Below are 20,919 nucleotides of genomic sequence, written 5' to 3' on the forward strand. Positions count from 1 at the left end.
TTTAATTTTGTGGCTATTAGAAACTTTAACATTTTAAGTGTGGCTCATGTTCTGTTTCTGTTGGGCAGCACTAGGCAAGATTTCATCATCATTCTCCAGTCTGCATAGGGTTCCTTGCTCCCACTAGAGGGAGATATGTTCCAGCCTCAGGAAATCTGAGGCTAGTGTGTAAATAAATGCCACTGCTTTTGAATGAACTCTTAAAAAAGAAGCACCAAAAAAAAAGAGCTTAAGTTTTTGCTTTGTTTTAATCCTGTGTAACTCTGATGTTTCTAAAGGTTGCAGTTTGTGTGAAAGTGAAGCCAAAACAGAAGAGGGAAGAGGCAGAAAGTTTTAGTACTCTCTTTGCCCTAATGAATTCAGAGGTTTCTGTTACTTCTTTGTTGGATCACAGTAACTTGTCATTTGTTTGCCAGTTGTTCCCTTGGACTTGAGTCTGTGTGTCTGTGTGCAGTGCAACACGCAAATAGGTGCGTGCACACACACATACACAATGTGGTCTTGCATACAGCTGTCACAGAGAGGACCAGTGCCCTACTGCAATCACACACCTCCATAGCACACCCAGATCACTTTGAGTGCACTGTAGCTGGGGCTTCTGGAGGTGTGCCATGTGTACCCTGGGCCGGTGTGGTGTGCAAGCCCCTCCCTTTTGTATTGTTCCTAAATGTTGCCTGTGGTCTGACGCTTGGCTTGCTGTTTGCATCTAGTGTGTGTGAATCTGCCCCTTGATCCTACTCTGAACCCAGCATCATTTCATGATTATATTTTAGTGACAGCAGTCTCTCCTGGGTTTCCTTCTGGGTAGCTCCTTTTTGGTTTCTTGTGGTTTTTATACTTTTGTTGATCTGATAAACATTAATATTTCCCCATTCTTGTCTATGTACTCTTTGTCCTTTTTTGGGGGGGGATCTCAGTCATTCTGGTGGCTTTGTCCCACCCTTATACTGAGAACTCATAAGTCTTTATCTCCAGCTTAGAGCATTCCTGTGAGCTCCACCCACACCCATGCAGCTGCCTACAGGACATCGCACCTCAGCATCAGCCCCCACAGCATTCCTTCCTGCATCAGTTCACTCATCAGCACTATCGTAGTTTCTTATTCTGTGTTTGTCTATCTTCCCCAGTAAACAGTAAGCCCCAGGAAGACAAAAGCCACACCAGTCTGGTTGCATTTCATTCCTAGTATCTTGTACTGTGTCTGGTTATTGTACATCCTCAAGAAGTGTTTGCAGATATTATTTTATCTTTTGTTTCAAATCAACTGTATTGTTTACTTATATACATGCTCATTACCATTATATGACTATTTTATTATATTTTGTTAGCATTATATCATAGTGGATCCAATCACCATATTTTGTGGCAAGTCTGTGTCAAAATTTCTTTCTTTTTTTTTCTTTCTTTCTTTCTTCTTTTTTTTTTTTTTTTTTTGAGATGGAGTCTTGCTCTTGTTGCCTAGGCTAGAATATAATGGTGCAATCTTGGCTCACTGCAACCTCTGCCTCCTGGTTCAAGCGATTCTCCTGCCTCAGTCTCCTGAGTAACTGGGATTACAGGTGCCTGCCACCACACCTGGTTAATTTTTGTATTTTTAACAGAGGTGGGGTTTCACCATGTTGGTCAGGCTGGTCTCGAACTCCTGAACTCGTGATCCGCCCTCCTCGTTCTCCCAAAGTGCTGGGATTACAGGCATGAGCCACCATGCCTGGCCCAAAATTTCTAACAGCATGTGCACGTGGGCCATTTGCAGTAACCCTTCCCATGTTTTCCTGTGTTGGAAACTCTTCTCCCTTGCTCTCTCCTTTTGTGACCCTTATTACAAGCCAAATTTCCATCAGTAGCTCTACGTATTTCCAGGAACTTAGGTCGCAGAACACTGGAAAGCAGGGTCAAGGAGTGTGGTATGTTTCCGTGCCTGCAGCTTAGTCCACCGGCTGCTTTTCCAGGACATAGTCCAATTCCTTTAGTGCTTCAGCTCTTCAGCCAACCCAGTTTTGTTTAGATTTGTGACTAATGAAGACTTGTTTTTGTTTGTTTTTTTTGGTCAGAACATGAAGAGGAGCTGGACCAGGAATTTGAGCTGGAGACTGATACTTTATTTGGAGGATTAAAGAAGGTACAAAGTGGATGAATAAAAAATCTCAGTTTTCAAACCTGATTTCAATATTTCACATCACGTTTGTATTTGGAGTCGATCCAGGTATCATATTCAGCAACAATCTGGAATGAAGCGTCCTTTCTGCTGTAAAGGTGTGAGTGTGCCGTGCTGGGGAAGGCATTCCCAGGGTCTGTATCTTCTTGTCCCCTGTTCTCTTCTGAAGATACCAGAAATGTGATTAACCTTATCTGTTAGGACAGTTTGCACTTTTGGAAAGCTCAGAAACTTCCTTCTTGACCTAGCCAGATCCATCAGAATCACATGTGGCCCCTGGACACTCCTACACCGACTGTTGGCAGCTGCAGAAACATCTTCCTTCCGGCCTGAGTGTCCCTGGCTGTTCACGCTGCTGCACAGCGTGCTGGGAATTCACATTCCTCCTCCCTCTGGTGGGGCGGTGCCAGGGTGCTGGCTCGCTTGTCTTCAGCAGCAGCTCATTTTGTATTTTGTCTACTTTGGTAGCAGGCACAGTGGCCACTGTTCTTTCACATACCCGTGTCTTTCTAGATGTGACCAGTAGCATGTCTGTGCTAGAGTATATATTCTGGGTAGGGTACCACACCCTTCTCTTCCAGTTGAGAGATGCCTGACTACTTTTTTCTCCCACCAGAACCCCTGTCCCTTTGAGGCTGGAGTTCTTCTCATTCTTCTCCATTCAGTTTCTTAGGGCCCCATTTCAGTTATGACTTGGACCGTGGGGGTCCAGGGCCCAGCTCATGGTGTGGGCTTTGGGTCAAGGCTAATTATAGGCTGCATATTTGTTTTTCTAAGTATTTTTATATGTTTTTAAAATGTTATCAGAGCATTGTTTGTTTTTTTGTGTGTGTGTTTTCTATTTTTACTTTATGTAATATACCAAATAAATCATAAATTCAATCAGCCTTTTGTGGGCTGGCTTGGGACATAAAAGACACCTTGCATTCCAGGTTCTGAACATTCTGCTTGTGAGTGAACTTTTGCAAGACAGTTCATGTCCAAGTTGGGTACTGCCTGCACTCATATTTTTCTCCTGTTGAAAGTTGCAGATCTTACTCGAATTGTAACAAATATAGCTCAATTTCCATTTTGATTTGCTAGGGTAAGCCGTTCCTTTCTCCCAGCTCTGTACAGAGCCATGCATAAGATACAAGGGCCAGGCTGGGCGCGGTGGCTCACGCTTGTAATCCCAGCACTTTGGGAGGCCGAGACGGGCGGATCACGTGGTCAGGAGATCGAGACCATCCTAGCTAATAGGGTGAAATCCCGTCTCTACTAAAAATACAAAAAATTAGCTGGACACGGTGGCAGGCGCTTGTAGTCCCAGCTACTTGGGAGGCTGAGGCAGGAGAATGGCGTGAGCCTGGGAGGCGGAGCTTGCAGTGAGCCGAGATTGCGCCACTGCACTCCAACCTGGGCGACTGAGCGAGACTCCGTCTCAAAAAAAAAAAAAAGATACAAGGCCCATGCTTGTCTGGAACTAGGAAGAGTATCCTGCCCTGCATGGGGTGCCATTCTTGGCTTTCCTTGCTCTACCCACCAGACACTTCCATGAAAACTTAGATGTAAATTGAATTTTCATCCGTGGCATCCGTTTCTAGATGGCTCTTCTTTAAATAAGCTCTTTTTAGGATTGTTAGTGAGAATGTAATGTGGGTAGTATTGTACCCACCTCAGAGATGAGGAAATTTAGGAAGCTTTGTCACAAAGTGGAATTTGAGATGTAATAGGAGGTAGCCTTTCTGTGTCTCAGATCTACTCTTTACGAATATAACATTAGCGGATGTCTTACAGCAGAAAAAGAGGTGATTTTTTTTTCCTTTTAGAATTAAAATTCAAACATTTTAGATAATAGTGAAATATAGAATTATGTGCCGGGGCGAAAATAAGCAGACACATTTGAGAGACTTTCAGCTGCAGAGGAGCAATGGTGAGGCAGCGTGAGAAAGGAAACACAGGGTGAGGCCCCAACAAGTTTTGGAGCTGCCACAGATTTCATTATCAAGGGCAGGCTCAGCCCAGTCATGTGTTGCTACTTCTAGACAAAGGGGCTTTGTCTTCACTGACTTCCCAGCTCCTGTCACTTCACTGGGTCAAACCCAGCTGCTTGACTCCCTGCAGAGGCTCCAGAGCCCTCCAGAGATGACCACTTCTCAGTGCTCTCCACTCTCCACAGTGCTCTCAGTGCTCTCCACAGCAGATCTCATAACAGTGCTCGGGTTGGCAGTGTTGTTGCTCAGGCCAATTCTGCCTTCACAGAAAAGTCCACGTGGCACAGGCACATACTCGGGGAGCTCCAAGGATTCAGTCTTTTGCCATCCTGACAAATCTGTCCATCCCTCTGTCTATCATTCATCTGCAGTGCTGTGAGCACCTCTCACCTTCTCATCTTTCTGCTTCTCATCACCTTGCATGTGGGGTGGGTGGTTTGGAGCCCTAGAATTTATGGAGGAAATGATGAGTCCTGGTGGATATCCAGCAGATGAAGGACATTGATATAGATCCTTAGGATCAAGACAGTTTTTGCTGAATATTTCTTTTCTCAGAGCCCATAGGAGGTGGCAAGCACATGCTATTTTGGTCCAAATTCTAATCAAAAGAAGATATTAGGTGTGACTAGAAATCATGACCTTTAAAAGAAAGTTTGTGTTTTCTGACCAGCCCATCCCTTGAATGTTAGTCTGCAGCTGGATTGGTAAACCTCAGTACTGCTGACATTCTTCATCTTATTATTATTATTTTGAGACAGAGTCTCCCTCTGTTACCCAGGCTGAAGTGCAGTGGCATGATCTTGGCTCACTGCAAGCTCTGCCTCCTAGGTTCTAGTGATTCTCCTGCCTCAGCTTCCTGAGTAGCTGGGGTTACAGGTGCTTGCCACCATGCCCATCTAATTTTTTTTTTTTTTTTTTTTTTAGTAGAGCTGGGGTTTCATTATGTTAGGCTGGTCTCAAACTCCTGACCTCAGGTGATCCACCGGCCTTGGCCTTCCAAAATACTGGGATTACAGGCATGAGCCAACATGCCTGGCCGACATTTTATTTTATTTTGTTGAGACAGGGTCTCGCTCTGTAACCCAGGCTGGAGTGCAGTGGCACAATCTCAGCTCACTGCAACCTCCATCTCTCGGGTTCAAACATTTCTCTTGTCTCAGCCTCCCAGGTAGCTGAGATTACAGGCACACACCACCACTCTGGCCAATTTTTGTATTTTTAATAGAGATGGGGTTTTACCATGTTGACTAGGTTGGTTCAAACTCCTGGCCTCAAGTGATCCACCTGCCTTAGCCTTTCAAAGTGCTGGCATTACAAGCGTGAGCCACCATGACTGGCCACATTTTTTTTTTTTTTTAATATATTTTTTTTTTTTTAGAGATGGGATCCTGCTCTGTCACCCAGGCTGGAGTACAGTGGTATAATCACAGCTCACTGGAGCCTTGAACTCCTGGGCTCAAACGATCCTCCTGCCTCAGCCTCTTGAGTAGCTGGGACTACAGACATGCACCACCATACCTGGCTAATTTTTAATTTTTTGTAGAGATAGGGTCTCACTGTATTACCCAGGCTGGTCTTGAACTCCTAGCCTCAGCCTCCCAAAGCACTGGGGTTACAGGTGTGAGCCACACTGCTTGGCCACTACTGACATTTTCGATCAGATGGCTGTTGTGGGGAGCTGCTCTGGACATTGTACAATGCTTAGCAGAATCCCTGGACTCTACCTAGTAGATGCTAGCAGCATTTCCTGCCCTAAGCCTTAACAATTTAAAAAAGTGAGCTGGGTGTGGTGGCTCACTCCTGTAATCCCAGCACTTTGGAAGGCTAAGGCCAGCAGATCACTTGAGGTCAGGAGTTTGAGATTAGCCTGGCCAACATGATGAAACCCTATGTCTACTAAAAATACAAAAATTAGCCAGGCATGGTGATGTGTGCCTGTAATCCCAGCTACTCCAGGGGCTGAGGCACAAGAATGGCTTGAACCCAGGAGGTGGAGGTTGCAGTGAGCTGAGATGGTGCCAATGCACTCTGCACTCCAGCCTGGGCATCAGAATGAGACCCTCTCTCTAAAAATAAAAACAAACACAAAAAACAATTTTAAAAGTCTCCACGCATTGTCAAATGCCCCCGGGAGGCAAAATCATCCCCTTTTAAAAGCAGCTGGTCTATAGCAATATTTAAGTGCTCTTAAGTGACCACTCTCTTGGTCATGCCAATTTGCCATTCTTACCTTTGCTCATCCTGTTCCTCTTCTGGATTGGGGCTCACGCCTTCCCTGTCTGGCCCTCACTCACACTCCAGATCATAGCTGGCTCCCTGTCATGGAAGCATTGCCTGAACCTCAAGCCGGCCTTGGTACTCATAGTTCCTGACACTTCCCTGCCTCTCTCTTTACTTCCTTCCACAAATACAGCTTTCAACAAGAGTGTCTCTGTGCTCAAGTCCATATGGAGTGCTGGGGACAGTGGCGAACCAGACAGACAATGTTCCTATGCTAGTGTCTCCTACTAGGGACAGGCTGACCACAAATAAATCAACAAACAATGGCTGCAGACTGAGCTAAATGACATGAAGGCAGTAAACAGGGTGATAGGATAGCTCTGTTTTGGATCAAATTGTGTACCCTATTATGAAAAATTGATTTGTAGAATTTTATTTGGTGTTATCCTTTCTCACATAGATTGTGGGTCCCACAAAAGCAGGGCTGGGATTTAATCATTTCTGTATCTTCGATGCCTAGAGCTGAGTCAGTGAGTATTTTGTTGAATTTAACTGCAGGAAAGAGTGAAGTGCCAGGTTGCAGCATGGAGGTGGAAGACATCGTCCTGTGTGCCTCTAGATAGCCATGTAGGTAAGCGGGCGAAGTGGGACAGTGTGTGGAGTCAGAGGAGGGAGAGACCGCTCTGGGCACAAAACAATCACAAACTGCCTCTGGGAGAAGGGGCTACACCTTCACCTGAGCTGCAAAGAATGGGTAGGGTTTGGCAAGATCATCGGTAGAGGAAACGCTGTTCCAGTGGTGTCACTGTGGTTAGAAAAGGGAAGAACATATTAGGAAAATGGTGACTCGAAGTGAAGCTTCACTTAGGGCAGTGAAAGGGAGCTGGACCTGACTGTAGTCCTCCAATTTTTGACGATGTTCGGGTTTGGAGGATTACAGCCCCAGTCAAGAATGCCTTTGAGCTTTGTCATTTCTTTGAGCTTTGTCATTTCTTTGAGGGTAACGCTGACCGCACTTGCCGAGACAACAGATGCGGTGTGGGTGCTTGTGTAGGTGCGGCTGTCAAGGGCTGTTCAGACTCCATATGCTTTGTTTTTTGCATCCTTTTTTGTAATGTTTGCTCTTCCAGGCTGTCAGGGTAAAAGCGCCCCCTGACCCCCACCCCCGCAGGCTCCAGCGTGCTGTGCTAGAGCCTGTGTGTGGCAGGGATGGGGCGAACCCAGTCTTGCTGGGTTCTGGCGTGATCTGTCGTCGTATTTGCCAGTCCCTGTCTGTTACTTCTTACTGGTCTTCTCTCTCGTGATGCCAGGGACATAGGGGAAATATTTCAGTGCCCATGTTGCTTGCTCGATGAAGTAAACATGTTTCTAGACAGTAGCATCTGAATCAAACTGATACAGATGAAGTTCTATGTCAGGTATATTGTCATTAATTTTTTTCATTTTAGTTAGGATTCAAGATCATAAATACTTGGCATAATAGAAAAAGCACAGGTTTGGAGTTAGAGGGGCTTGAGTTCAAATTTGGCTTTGCTAGATCTGGGAAAACAATTTACCTCCTTTGTAAAAAAAAAAAAAAAAGTATGTATTTTTTTTGAGACAGGCTGAAGTACAGTGGCATGATCTCGGCTCACTGTAACCTCTGCCTCCCAGGTTCAAGTGATTCTCTTGCCTCAGCCTCCTGAGTAGCTGGGGTTACAGGCATGTGCCACCACACTCAGCTAGTTTTTTTATTTTTAGTAGAGATGGTGTTTTGCCATGTCGGCCAGGCTGGTCTCGAACTCCTGGCCTCAAATGATCCACCCGTCTCGGCCTTCCAAAGTGCTGGGATTACAGGCATGAACCACTGTGGCCTGGCCTCATTTACCTCCTTTTAGCCTCAGTTTTATTACCTGAAACATGGGAATAAAAGGTTATGAAGAGGTGATGGACAGAAAACACCCAGCATGCTTGTGGTTAGTACAGAATCAGTGCACAATACATGTTATTGTGGTTATTTTTTTTTTCTTCCATGGATGAATAATTCCTTGCTTTAGCACTAAGAATTACTGATTCTTGGTCGGGCGCGGTGGCTCATGCCTGTAATCCCAGCACTTTCGGAGGCTGAGGTGGGCAGATCACCTGAGGTCAGGAGTTCACAGCCAGTCTGGCCAACATGGTGAAACTCCGTCTCTACTAAAAATACAAAATTTAGCTGGGTGTGGTGGCGGGTGCCTATAATCCCAGCTACTTGGGAGGCTGAGGCAGGAGAATCACTTGAACCTGGGAGGCGGAGGTTGCAGTGAGCCGAGCCTGCACCATAGCACTCCGACCTGGGCAACAAGAGTGAAACTCCGTCTCAAAAAAAAAAAAAAAAAAAGAATTGATTCTCCCTTTCTAGCAAGGAGGTAATGTTCTACAGAGTGACATTTACATGTAGAGGGGGACTGCTATTGAAAAGAGCTCTCAAAATCCTAATGCATTATAAAGAGTGTTACAAGTAATCAATTCTGTTCTTTCCTGAGGACACATTTTCCCCTGACAGGTTTCTGAAATTGGGGCAGACCTCTAAATAAGCTGTTCTTTCAGAAGTAAAATCAGAAAGGACTTGCCAGTGCCTGTGAGGAGACTTAGGAAGAAGAGGCAGAGGCAGGCAGGGAAGCTTGAATACGAATGACTGTGAACATAGAGAAAGAGGTACTTCTATAAAGACGTTCTTAGCTACTCATGCTTTGCGCATGAAGGTTTTAAGATCTGGCTTATCTATAAATGCCTCTGCATTTTAATACTTCAGGAAAACAACATTCCATTTTGACTCATTTAACAAATGAGTTAAATGTGCATCTGCTGTGTAAGCAGCTTCCAGGCCATGCGCCAGGGATGCTGTGACATTCCAGGCTCAGTCTCTGTCCTGAGTGGGCTCTGAAGTTTTGGGGAAGGTGATGATGTGACAATGAGCTGGTGGTGCAATAGCCACTGGGGCTTGCAGAGGCAGAGGGTGCGGAGAACCCCACCGGCAGGGACTGAAGGGAGGTGATGGCTGGGAGACGGGAAAGCTAGGTGAAGGGAATAGCATGCCTGACGACCTGGATTTGAGTGAAATAAATTTGACTTGGCTAGAAGGTTGAGTTGTGAGGAGGGCAAATGACTGAACATAGGCAGGGGATAGATCATAAAGGCCATGGAGTGCCATATGTGGAGTCTGGACTTTATCCAGAGGGCAGTGGTCAGTCATTGAAGGGTTTCAGGTGCCATTTCTTCTGTGGACTCTTTCTGAAGCCCTCTGACTGATTTTCCTGCCTTGCCCTGTCTCTCTCTCTTCTTTCTCTTCTCTACACACACACATGTGCTCTCTCTCTCTCTTTCTCTCTGTCTCTCTCTTGATCTGTTAGTTTTGCAGAGCTAAACCCTTGATTCTACCTTCACCTTTTTTTTTTTTTTTTTTTCATACAAAATCTCGCTGTGTCACCCAGGCTGGAGTGCAGTGGCATGATCTTGGCTCACTGCAACCTCTGCCTTCTGGGTTCAAGTGATTCTCTTGCCTCAGCCTCCCAAGAAGCTGGGACTACAGGTACCCGTCACCATGCCTGGCTAATGTTTGTATTTTTAGTAGAGATGGGTTTTCACTATGTTGGCCAGGCTGGTCTTGAACTCCTGACCAGGTGGGCTGATCTGCCCACCTTGGCCTCCCAAAGTGCTGGGATTGCAGGCGTGAGCCATTGCACCTGGCCTTCAAGGATGTTTTTAATGAAATAAATAATATTTCCCATGAACTACTAGATAGAAAAGAGAGAGAACAGAGCAGGGTACCCTGGTGGCTAAGAATTAATAAACAAATTTGCTGTTTATGCATTCACAATGCAGATGCTATTTTTCTTTCTTTCTTTCTTTCTTTCTTTCTTTTTTTTTTTTTTTTTTTGAGACAGAGTCTCACTCTGTCGCCCAGGCTGGAGTGCAGTGATGTGATCTCGGCTCACTGCAACCTCCGCCTCCCGGGTTCGAGCGATTCTTCTGCCTCAGCCTCCCGAGTAGCTGGGACTACAGGCACGTACCACCATGCCCAGCTAATTTTTTGTATTTTTAGTAGAGACAGGGTTTTACCGTGTTAGCCAGGATGGTCTTGATCTCCTGACCTCATGATCAGCCCGCCTCGGCCTCCCAAAGTGTTGGGATTACAGGCGTGAGCCACTACACCTGGCTGCAGATCCTATTTTTACTTGAGGCAGAGAGCTACAATTCCAATTCCTGTTCTCACCAGGAAATCACTAGCATCTTATGTTTTTCCTACCTGTCTGCAAATTTACATGTCAGGAAGAAAATCCAGCATGGATGAGACTAGACAAAAGGTCTTGTACTGATGGGTAAAGAGCTGCCATTCTTTGTGTTCACAAGGAGGAAGCAAACCTGGCCTTCCATCGCTAATCAGGGTTTTTTTTTTTTTCTTATTTATTTTTTTGAGACAGAGTCTTGCTCTGTTGCCCATGTTAGAGTGCAGTGGTACAACCATGGTTCACTGTAACCTCTGCCTCCCAAGTCCAAGCGATTCTCGTGCCCCAGCCTCCCAAGTAGCAGGGCCTATAGGCATGTGCCACCATACTTGGCTAACTTTTTGTATTTTTAGTAGAGACAGGTTTTCAACATGCTGGCTAGGGTGGTCTCAAACTCCTGGCCTCAAGTGATCTGCCCGCCTTGGCCTCCCAAAGTGCTGGGATTACAGGTGTGAGCCACCCCGCCTGGCCTAATCCGTGGGTTTCTTGCCCCTGCCATTTGGAGACTCTTCAACCCACATTCTTTGTCTGGAGGGGCTGGCATGGTACACAGGAATCTGTCTCTGCTAAGCAAGCCTCTCTGGGAAGGGGAAAAATTGTATAAAATCCAATTTTCTGTTAATCAAGACAGGCTGAACATTCACACACAGCCAAATCACTTATTAGTCTGCTCCCGTCAGATGGAGGGAGGCGGGATATGACAGACATGCTGGAATCATCTTTGAGGGGCTGCGGCTTAATGAAAATGAGTTAAGGCCTAACCTCTGTAAACTCACCAGAATTTACACACATGAAACAAGGCAAATGTTGCCAAGAGATCAATGTTCCTTTACAAGAAGTCCCCAACCCCAATAGGCATGTTCACCTCAACTCAGCAAACATTATCAAGAGTCTACTAATGTTTGAGGGAGTTCGATGGAAAGATGAAGACATTCCCACTGTTGAGAATGGTGAGAAATTTCTCAGTCACAAAGCAGTTTACAAGTCAGTGCTTACTACCTGCTTTCTGGTCTGGGTTGTGATAATGCTGTGGGTTAAGGAAGTAAGAGGCATTATTTCTCTACTCAACAAGTTTCTACTCTATTTGAAAATTCCAGGAGGACACCCCTAGCTTTAATACGACTGATGTGTGAAGTATGTAACAAGAGCCAGGGCTGTACACAGCCAGGACAGTTGGCCCTGCCGGTGGGTCCTGCCTGAAAGCTGGCCCTGGCATGCCGTTTCACAAAGTGTTTCCATATGTAGGATTGTCCCTAGTCGATGTAGCCAAAAATCGCTGGGAGAGTTTCTAGCCTTGGAATGATCAGAGAAGACTCTCTGGAGTAGGTGGATTGGAGTTGAGTCTTGAATAGAAGTACTATGTTTGGAACTGACCCAAGCCTATTTTGTTGTTTAACAAAAATAAAGTTCTTTGGTTTTACTCTTGGTAACTTCTGGCATTTGGAGGTGAATAGGAGTTAAACGTCTTCTCTCCCACAACCTTGCCACCAAGTGGTATGTTAAACAGTGAAAGTGTCTAACTCTGAATTCTCCTACAAGTACAAACATTCATTAGATAGGGAGGTACAAAACCCATCATTGAGCCTGTTCCTGAAAGCTTGTGAAGCCTCTATTGTTTGTCTTTAGGTACTCCAGCAAGCATCTTGCAGAAAGTTCCTTCTGCGGCTGGTGCAATTCTATTCTGCTGGCTGAAGCAGTTACCCTTCTAGTCTGATTAGAGGATAGAGCCTTATTGAAGCAAAAGACACAGACCAAGAGAGTGTTAGACCTTCAGTGCTTTGGGTGCTGGGCTCAAGGGAGGTTTTTTTTTTTTTTTGATAGGGTCTCTCTTGGCCAGGCTGGAGTGTGGTGGTGCCAGCACCATAGCTCCCAGAATAGCCGGGACTGTGAGCATGTGCCACCATATCCAGCTAAGTTTTAAAATTTTTGTACATACAGGGTCTTGCTTTGTTGCCCAGGCTTATCTCAAACTCCCCGCCTTAAGCAGTCCTCCTGTCATGGCCCCCCAAACTGTTAGAATTACAGGTGTGAGCTACCACACCCAGACTAATTTATTTATTTATTTATTTTTTAAAGACAGAGTCTTGCTCTGTCATCCAGGCTGGAGTGCGGTAGCATGATCATAGCTCACTGTAAACTCTAACACCTGGGCACAAGCGATCCTTCTGGTTCAGCCTCCCAAAGTGTTGGGATTACAGGCGTGAGCCACTGCACCTGACCTTAAGGGATTCTTACATACTTCATTAGTACAAGGGTAATAATGAAAAGTTTTAATCCATCATATGTTGAGTACCATGCTTTTCATTCATAAAATATTTATTCCTAACATTCCTTATGCTAGTTAACTTTCAGGTGCAGCTTTAGGTACCATGTTGGAATTATTTGAATTGTAGTCATGTGTGGGAGTAGATTTCTGATTAGAATCCTTCAAATGCTAACTCACTCTTTCTGGACTCCTTATTTGGATACTTTCAATGTTAAGAACTGTCCTTAGAGGTGGATTAAAGTTAATTTACACACAAACATATAAGTGCTGTAACAGGATTCAGAATTATGTAAGTGCCATAACAAGACCCAGAGAGAAAGGGGGAAGGGATTATTCCAGCCTAGGGCAGGTTGAATAGTGGCGGGATCTGAAATTTGGGGGGAGGTATGGGGAAGCGGGAAGGAGGGAAAACATTTCCTTCTCTCAGTACATTTCCTAAAAGTGGTGCCTGTCAGCATTCTTAAAAAGGTTATTACCTTTTAAAATCATGACATGACAGTTGATAAGCCTTTGTTAAAAAGAAATTAAGCAGCAGCAGCAAGGTAAGAGCGAGATCACAGGGGCACGTGGGAGAAGATGTAAAGTGGGGTTTCTTTGTGTGGGGAACTGACTGATGCCACTTTCAGGGATGACAATAGCTGCCGAAAAGTTTGAGATGGATGAAGGTTTGTTATTCCACCATAATTTTGCTCCCAGGTTTGATGAAAGCAAATCTCAGGTCAAGTTCTATCTGGCATATGTACGTTTATTAAACACTTGCTAGGCAAGCAGTGGAAACCAGTTTACACCAAGCTGATCAGTGGAATTGATGGAGTCCTTTAAGGAGCTTGCATCACCACCTTGCTTTGAATTTCTTACTAGGTAGATAGATAATAGAATATTATCTAGAGGGGGATGGATTTGGGGCTTTTTTAAAGACAGGCAACCAGAAATTCTCCAACCATGTGACTGAATTTAGGATCTTTATATTTTTTATTTATTTTTTATTTATTTATTTTTTTGAGACGGAGTCTCACTGTGTCGCCCAGGCTGGAGTGCAGTGGCCGTATCTGAGCTCACTGCAAGCTCCGCCTCCCGGGTTTACGCCATTCTCCTACCTCAGCCTCCCTGGTAGCTGGGACTACAGGTATCCGCCAACTCACCCGGCTGGTTTTTTTGCATTTTTTAGTAGAGACGGGGTTTTACTGTGTTAGCCAGGATGGTCTCGATTTCCTGACCTTGTGATCCGCCCGTCTCGGCCTCCCAAAGTGCTGGGATTACAGGCTTGAGCCACTACGTCCGGCCTTAAAGGCCATCACTTCAAGGGGAGTCTCTCTAAATTGTCTAAGCCAGTCTGTGTCTCTAATGTTAATGTTGTTAATTAGCAAGTCAGATGTCACCAGAGAAAGTTATATGACTTTTGAGATATATGACTCATATATGATTCAGAGCTTTGAAATGGAAAACAGGAGTTAACCATGTCCTTAGAAGTTTTATTATTCAGTGTTTAAGCTAACAGTGAAGAGCGATATATGTGTAACCCTGGAACTTACAAGAAGCTTCGCTACACTCCTAGAGTCTTCTTTTTGTAAAACATGATCTGCCTTGCCAAAGCAAGGCTTCAAAAAATTAGTTTGAAACTGATTTGTTTCTCTCCACGGAAATCTTTAGTAAAAGGCGAAAGATTTATTCGATCTGAAGAGAAACCAGTGAATACTGAAAGTAAGGGGTAACTCATTATGGCAGTAACTGCAACTCCTAGTACAGCGATGGTGCCTACAGTTCACACAAAAAGAATTACTGCCTACAGTTTGCACAAAAAGAATTCTTTAATCTTCCCATAGTTAGAAATGTTGAGTCAAAAGAAATATTATTTTAAGCTTTAAAGAATTTACTATGTGCAGGGTACTATGGGTATGCAAATGAGATGTTGAGTCATCACCTTGAGATCCCACACCTTGTTATTCACTGGGTGCCTTTGGTGCTACCACTAGGGGGCAAAGTAGAGGACATGCTAGCTGGGTTCTAAATCCCATCCTGGGTTAACCATAGAAACTCTCGTTTTAGCCCTTTTTCTATAATGGGACTTGGAGTACGATTTGTTATCTTTAGCATCGTCTTATTTTGAAACAATTACACACTTACAGGAAGTTGCAGCAATAGTACAGAGAGGCCTTGTGTACCTTTACCCAGATTCCCCAGTGGGGAATTTTTTTTCCCCCAACTTTTAATTTTAGATTCCAGGGGTACATGTGCAAATTTGTTACCTGGGTATATTGTGTGACACTGAGGTTGAGGGTGTGAATAATCCTGTCATCCAGGTACTGAGCACAGTACTCAATAGTTTTTCAGCCCTTGCCAGTCCTCCCTCCCACCCCCCCAGCAGTCCCTGGTGTCTGTTGTTGTCAACAGGAGGACCTGATGGTTAGCTCCCCAGTGGGGAATCTTCCATAGTAAACTCAAACCCAGGAACTTGACATTAGTACAACCCACAGACTTTAATCAGATTTCACCTGTTTTGCAGGCACCTATTTGTGTATATGTATATAATTATATGCAGTTTTATCACATGTGTAAATTCATGTAAACACCAACATGATAAAGATATAGGACCTTGAAGAGCTATTCTCTGCTACCTCTTCTGTGGCCATACTCACCCTGCTCCTCCTCATCTCTAATCCCTGAAAAACCACAATGCTTTTAATATATATGTATATGTGTATGTGTATATACACACACGCATTTAGGATTCTTATATCTTATTGGTGAGAAGATATTTTTACCATTCTGCAATGACCCTTTTTGACCCTGGTGATTTTCTTTCTCTGAAGTCTACTTTATCTGCCATTGATAGAGCCACTCCCACTTTCTTTTGATTCATGTATGTATGCCATATCCTTTTCCATCCTTTTAACTTTCCATCTCCCCATTTCATTATATTTAAAGTGAATTCCTGTAGACAGTCTAGAGTTGGGTCATTTTTCTAGCAATCCATTCTGCCAAGCTCTGTCTTTTAATTACTGTGTTTAATTTGATTGGAGTTTATTCAGCTTCTTGAAACTGTAGGTTTATGCTTATTGCCAAATTTGGGGATTTTTTTTTTTTTTTTTTGCCATTATTTCTTTGAACGTATTTTTAACCTCATTTTTTTTTCTTCTTTCTTTCTGGAAAACTTAATGACACCAATGTCAGGTCTTTTGTTCTTATACCAAGGGTCTCTGAGGCTGTATTTTTACAGTTTTCTCTCTCTCTTGTTCAGATTGGGTGATTTTTATTGACCTATGCTTAGGTTAAAAAATAAATAAATCTCACTGTGTCATCCAAGCTGGAGTGCAGTGGTGTAATCTTGGCTCCCTGCAATCTCTGCCTCCTGGTTCAAATGATTCTTCTGCCTCAGCCTCCCAAGAAGCTGGGATTACAGGCATGTGCCACCATGCCCAGCTAATTGTTTTGTATTTTTACTAGATAGGGGGTTTTGCCATGTCAGCCAGGCTGGTCTGGAACTCCTGGCCTCAAATGATCCACCCATTACAGCCTCCCAAAGTTCTGGGATTACAGGCGTGAGCCACCACGCCTGGCTCAATAATTCTTTCTTATGTGATCTACTTTTGCTATTAAGCCCATCTAGTAAGTTATATTAAGTATAATTAATATTGCATTAATGTAAATATTAATATATCAACATTTACTTCATACTTAATTTTATTTTGCTTATTGTCATTCCGTAGGTCCTCAGCTCTCTAGCCCAGTCTGCTCTTTTCACCATTCAGAATCTCCTTGCATTTGTTTTATATATTACATCCAAGGGTTTTAGCTGTCATTAGCGGAGGGATAGGGATAAATGTGTGTACTATATCTTGCCTGAAAGCAGAAGTCTCTGTGTTGTAGTCTGTGTTTTAAAGTAAGTTTCAGGTATCATAAATAAGATGAGTTATTTTATTAATACACAAATAGGTTTCTGAAGAGAGATGGTAGAAGCAATGCACAGTGGGGGAAGGATGGGGCAGTGTGCCCTGAGGATGTGGTGAACCTTGGTCTTGTTCTTGTCTGTCTCCATTCCTAGTCTCCCAGGTTCCTGGGCTGCCTGTGATGGCTGGTGGGTTCACGGGTGATCTGGGTGGGGAGGTGTCTCTTGAACAGCTTGGGCAGCTAATGGGCAAAGCGGACAGATGTAAAGATGTATGGGAGTACTCTTTAACATAGCTCTGCTCACCTGTTTCCCTGGTCTTTCAGGCAGTGTGTAAAGTAGAAAGGTGGTATCTGGGATTATGGAGGGTTCCCTTCTTCTTCCCCTAGATAGATGGCAAAAATGTTAGTTCTCCCTTTTTCTCTCTGAGATTATGCTTTCTTTCTTAATTGGCCTTCTGCCCTGGAGATCTCCAACATTTTGGGCCTCCATGTGGAGTTCCAGTTTGCTACGTTTGCCCACTGCAGAGACGTTCTGTACAAACCAGTTTTCTTGCATGTGTGAAGACTTCCTCAGCAGAGAGTAAATTCTCTGAGTGTAAGGATCATTTTAGGGGCTGTGGCCCCCAACAGGCTGAGGATCTTTTTTCCTTCCATGTTATTGTGACTCACTTTGTCTTTTTGATATTCTAGGGAAGTGACATTAATGGTATGTGTGATTTATTAGCATATTTTGAAGCTGAGGAGTCATGATTCTGTGTAATTTGTTCTCCAGTCATCTCATTCTATTACATTTTTTTGTCATGATCTCTAATTTGTTTATCACCTTTTTTCGTCGTTTATAGCTCTTTTTTTCCATATACCTTGTAGAAAATATAGTGTTTTTCCAATTTGAGAGATGTGGGGAAAATAGTATAGTTTTGTGCCTTCAACTTCACCTTGAAATTTAATGTTTCTTTTTAAACATTTGCTTCCTTCTTTGCTGGCTTTAGGAGGAAAGGAAAGGTGGAAATATGGCATAGACAGAGCAGGGAGACAGAATCTATTCATATTAAACCAAATAGATTCTGCAGTCTTGCTCTCCTGCATAATCCAAAGTGACTTCTGAGAAATAGGTAGGTAGGTAGAGAGTTGTGACCAGAGGATGTCACTGAGTTTAGGTTGACAGTTGGGCTGAAGATAAGCGAAATAACTTACCCATGTTAATTAGGTCCTCTTGTCTTAAGAGGCTTTCTCTTTTCTTCTTCCACAAAACACCTCCCTTTACCATTTTACCCTGGACCAATTTGCCTGGCTTGTGTGGCGAGGGGCAATGAAGAGGCTGGGAATGGTACACAGTAGAACAGGGCAGCCTGGGCCTGTCCTGTTGGCAGCGTCCCTGCACTTGTAAGCGTCTTCACCTACGCAGGAGGGTGAAGATGTTTCAGCAGGGACTTTGTTATTTCCAGAAAAAAAGGTTTTATTAGTGGAAGCATTTTATCTTTCAGAAAGTATTGACTGGGAGAGAGAGTTGTCTCTGGAAACTGTAAGCAGTAAAATGATTTAGTTCAAATTCTTTTAGAAAGAGAAAAGCAGTTGTTGAAGGAAAAAGAAAACTCTTCCAATAATTGCTCAATGAATCGTTAGCCTGGGTTCATTCGGAGAACAGCTCCTCGTTTGTGCAGAATTCTTAGAAAATTAGTCTCCTTTTGTGTTTCTTGTCTGGAGATTTACGGGCCATTAAGGTCAGTTTGCTGCCTTAGAATGTGCAGGGAAACATTTATGATTTGAAGAACCTCATAAAGGTTTTCTCTGATCGCAGATAACTCTTACTCAGTGTAATTAGATATTATATATGGTCTCAAAGTAAACAATAAGCAAATAATGCTATTTAGGAAATAAACGTGTAGTACTTCTGTAGTATTTTATTTTTACAACTTGCTAGATATGAAGATAAGGAAAATAGTAAATATATTCAGCTCTATACTGTTTTCTCTGAAGGAAAAAGGTATAATAATGAAAAATAATGAAAAATATAAAGTGGTTGGTAAGGTAGGTCATTTCCTTTTTTTTTCCTTTAAAAATTGATATACAATAGTTGTACACATTTTTGGAGTACATTTGATACTTTGACACCTCTATACAATGTGTAATTATCAAATAAAGGTAATTGGGATATCCATCACCTGAAACATTTATCTTTTTCTGGTATAGAGAACATTACATATCTTTGGGTTTAGAAATACATAAATGCATTTGTGACTGTATTCTAACAAACAATCACTGCCTTCATTACCTAGTTCTTGAGCATTCATTGGGTTGACCTAGCTGGTGTTTTCTTCCATGTCATTTTCTTCCATTGAATAGACTTATTTCAGACTAGTGTCCTTCAAAGTGAATTGTTTTCATAATGCTTTTGTTATTAAGCTGGAGCTGGATTCCAATCACAGGAAACATTTCTTCCATAGTATGTTAGTCATGGTTTCACTGCAGACAACAGAATCTATTGCAGTCATTTTAAAAAGACAATTATTACAGGGATTTAAAGACATTTCAGAATAATGGAAAGACCTGTAGGAGCAGGCACTAAGTGAGCTACCAGAAACAGTTCTGAGAGCCACCCTACACATCTGCTGCCACATAGCTCCTGGCTTGAGAACCTAGGGCTCTGGTGCCACATCGGACAGCTTCAGCATCTCTGAACTGACTGGACCCCAGAATCTCCATCATGGCTGCTGCAGAACAGCCAAAGGGCCTCTGCCACCATTTTCTTCAGAAGTCTCGCAGCCCATGCCTCGTTCCTTTACCCTCAGAGTCATAGTGTTTGTATTTGTTCATCAGAAGTTCAGCCATTTTTAGACCTGCCAGCTACAGGGAATTCGGTGATATGTAGTTTTCAACCTTCTAACCTGTAATGTGTAGGAAGTAATGCTAGAGAGGATTAAATAGTCATGGTTGAGTTAATTGGCAGTACCTGTTGTACAAGCAGATGTTTTTTTCTTAGGAAAAGATTAAGATGGTTGCTTTCCTGAATGCTGAAGTTCCTTTTTGTTAACCGTGGACTCACTTTTCAGTCCACAGTCTCTAGAACTTTCTTCTTTCCTTTTTTTGGACTGGGTTTGGGATCTTGAACAGCTGAACTCTCTCATATTCTAACTATGGGTGCTTCTAACTGTTTCAGGATGTGCAGCTTGAAAACTCCTGGAGTTGTGTTTCTGGGCCTATCAAAGTAAAATCGAGTTTGTTGTTTGTTTGTTTATTTATATATTTACTGAACAAACAAGGACATAGTACTTCATACATTCCTGGCTGTATTCCAGGTGTTTTCCATACTTTAGTTTGTGTGTTTCTTATGAATATGAAATGGGTCCTCTATTGTAATAATACTATGCTTTGGCCATGTCTTGAGAGTCAGTAATTGATTTTTCAGAGAGTGGGCCTTGAGTTCGTCAGGATAATCTGCAGAGCAGATCATCCACTGGAACTATTCTGTGAGCTTATATTTTCTCCCTACCTGGGGTTATAAAGGCATTCTAAGCCAGAAACTAGGTTCTTCACTTTTGGTATCTCTTCTTCCCCTTTCCCAGCAGACTGTGCTGATACCAGGTTCCTAAAAATAGTTTGACTCATTGTATAATCATTCAAATTTTTCAAACTTTTATTGAGCATCTAATATATTATGTTTATTGAAGGATACAATGCTTAATATACATGTAGACCCTGTCGGAAAGAAGCTCACAGTCTAGTGGAGAGACAGCTCAGTAACCTGTAATTAAAACACAATGGGGGCTGGGCACGGTGGCTCACGCCTGTAATCCCAGCACTTTGGGAGGCCGAGGAGGGTGGATCACTTGCAGTCAGGAGTTCAAGATCAGCCTGGCCAACGTGGTGAAACCCCATCTCTACTAAAAATACAAAAATTAGTTGGGCGTGGCAGTGCATGCCTGTAATTCCAGCTTCTTGGGAGCTGAAGCAGGAGAATCGCTTGAACTCGGGAGGTGGAGGTTGCAGTAAGCCGAGATCATGCCACTGCACTCCAACCTAGTGACAGAGCGAGACTCCATCTCAAAAATAAAATAAAATAAGCTGGGCACGGTGGCTCACGCCTGTAATCCCAGCACTTTGGGAGGCTGAGGCGAGAGGATCACAAGGTCAGGAGATCGAGACCATCTTGGCTAACACGGTGAAACTGCG

The 20,919-nt window shown here is 43.4% G+C and overlaps 1 protein-coding gene and 1 non-coding gene across 9 annotated transcripts in view; one reads left to right on the forward strand and one right to left on the reverse strand.

Moving 5' to 3' along the window:
- Nucleotides 1-20,919, forward strand: part of HHAT (hedgehog acyltransferase) — a 346,361-nt gene that overhangs the window by 36,243 nt on the left and 289,199 nt on the right. For 6 of the 8 annotated variants that reach the window (XM_023198313.2, XM_023198317.2, XM_023198312.3 and 3 more), the window contains one exon: nt 2,052-2,119. The exons of the other annotated variants lie outside the window; for them this stretch is intronic. In XM_023198313.2, coding sequence (XP_023054081.1) covers nt 2,052-2,119 — 68 coding nt within the window. The remainder of the gene's footprint in view (nt 1-2,051; nt 2,120-20,919) is intronic. 8 annotated transcript variants of the gene reach the window in all.
- LOC111531119 lies at nt 14,442-14,553 on the reverse strand. The gene has a single exon (XR_002728143.1). It is a non-coding gene; the product is annotated as a U5 spliceosomal RNA (small nuclear RNA).

Source organism: Piliocolobus tephrosceles, chromosome 1, assembly GCF_002776525.5.
Source record: "Piliocolobus tephrosceles isolate RC106 chromosome 1, ASM277652v3, whole genome shotgun sequence".
Taxonomy (NCBI): Eukaryota; Metazoa; Chordata; class Mammalia; order Primates; family Cercopithecidae; genus Piliocolobus; species Piliocolobus tephrosceles.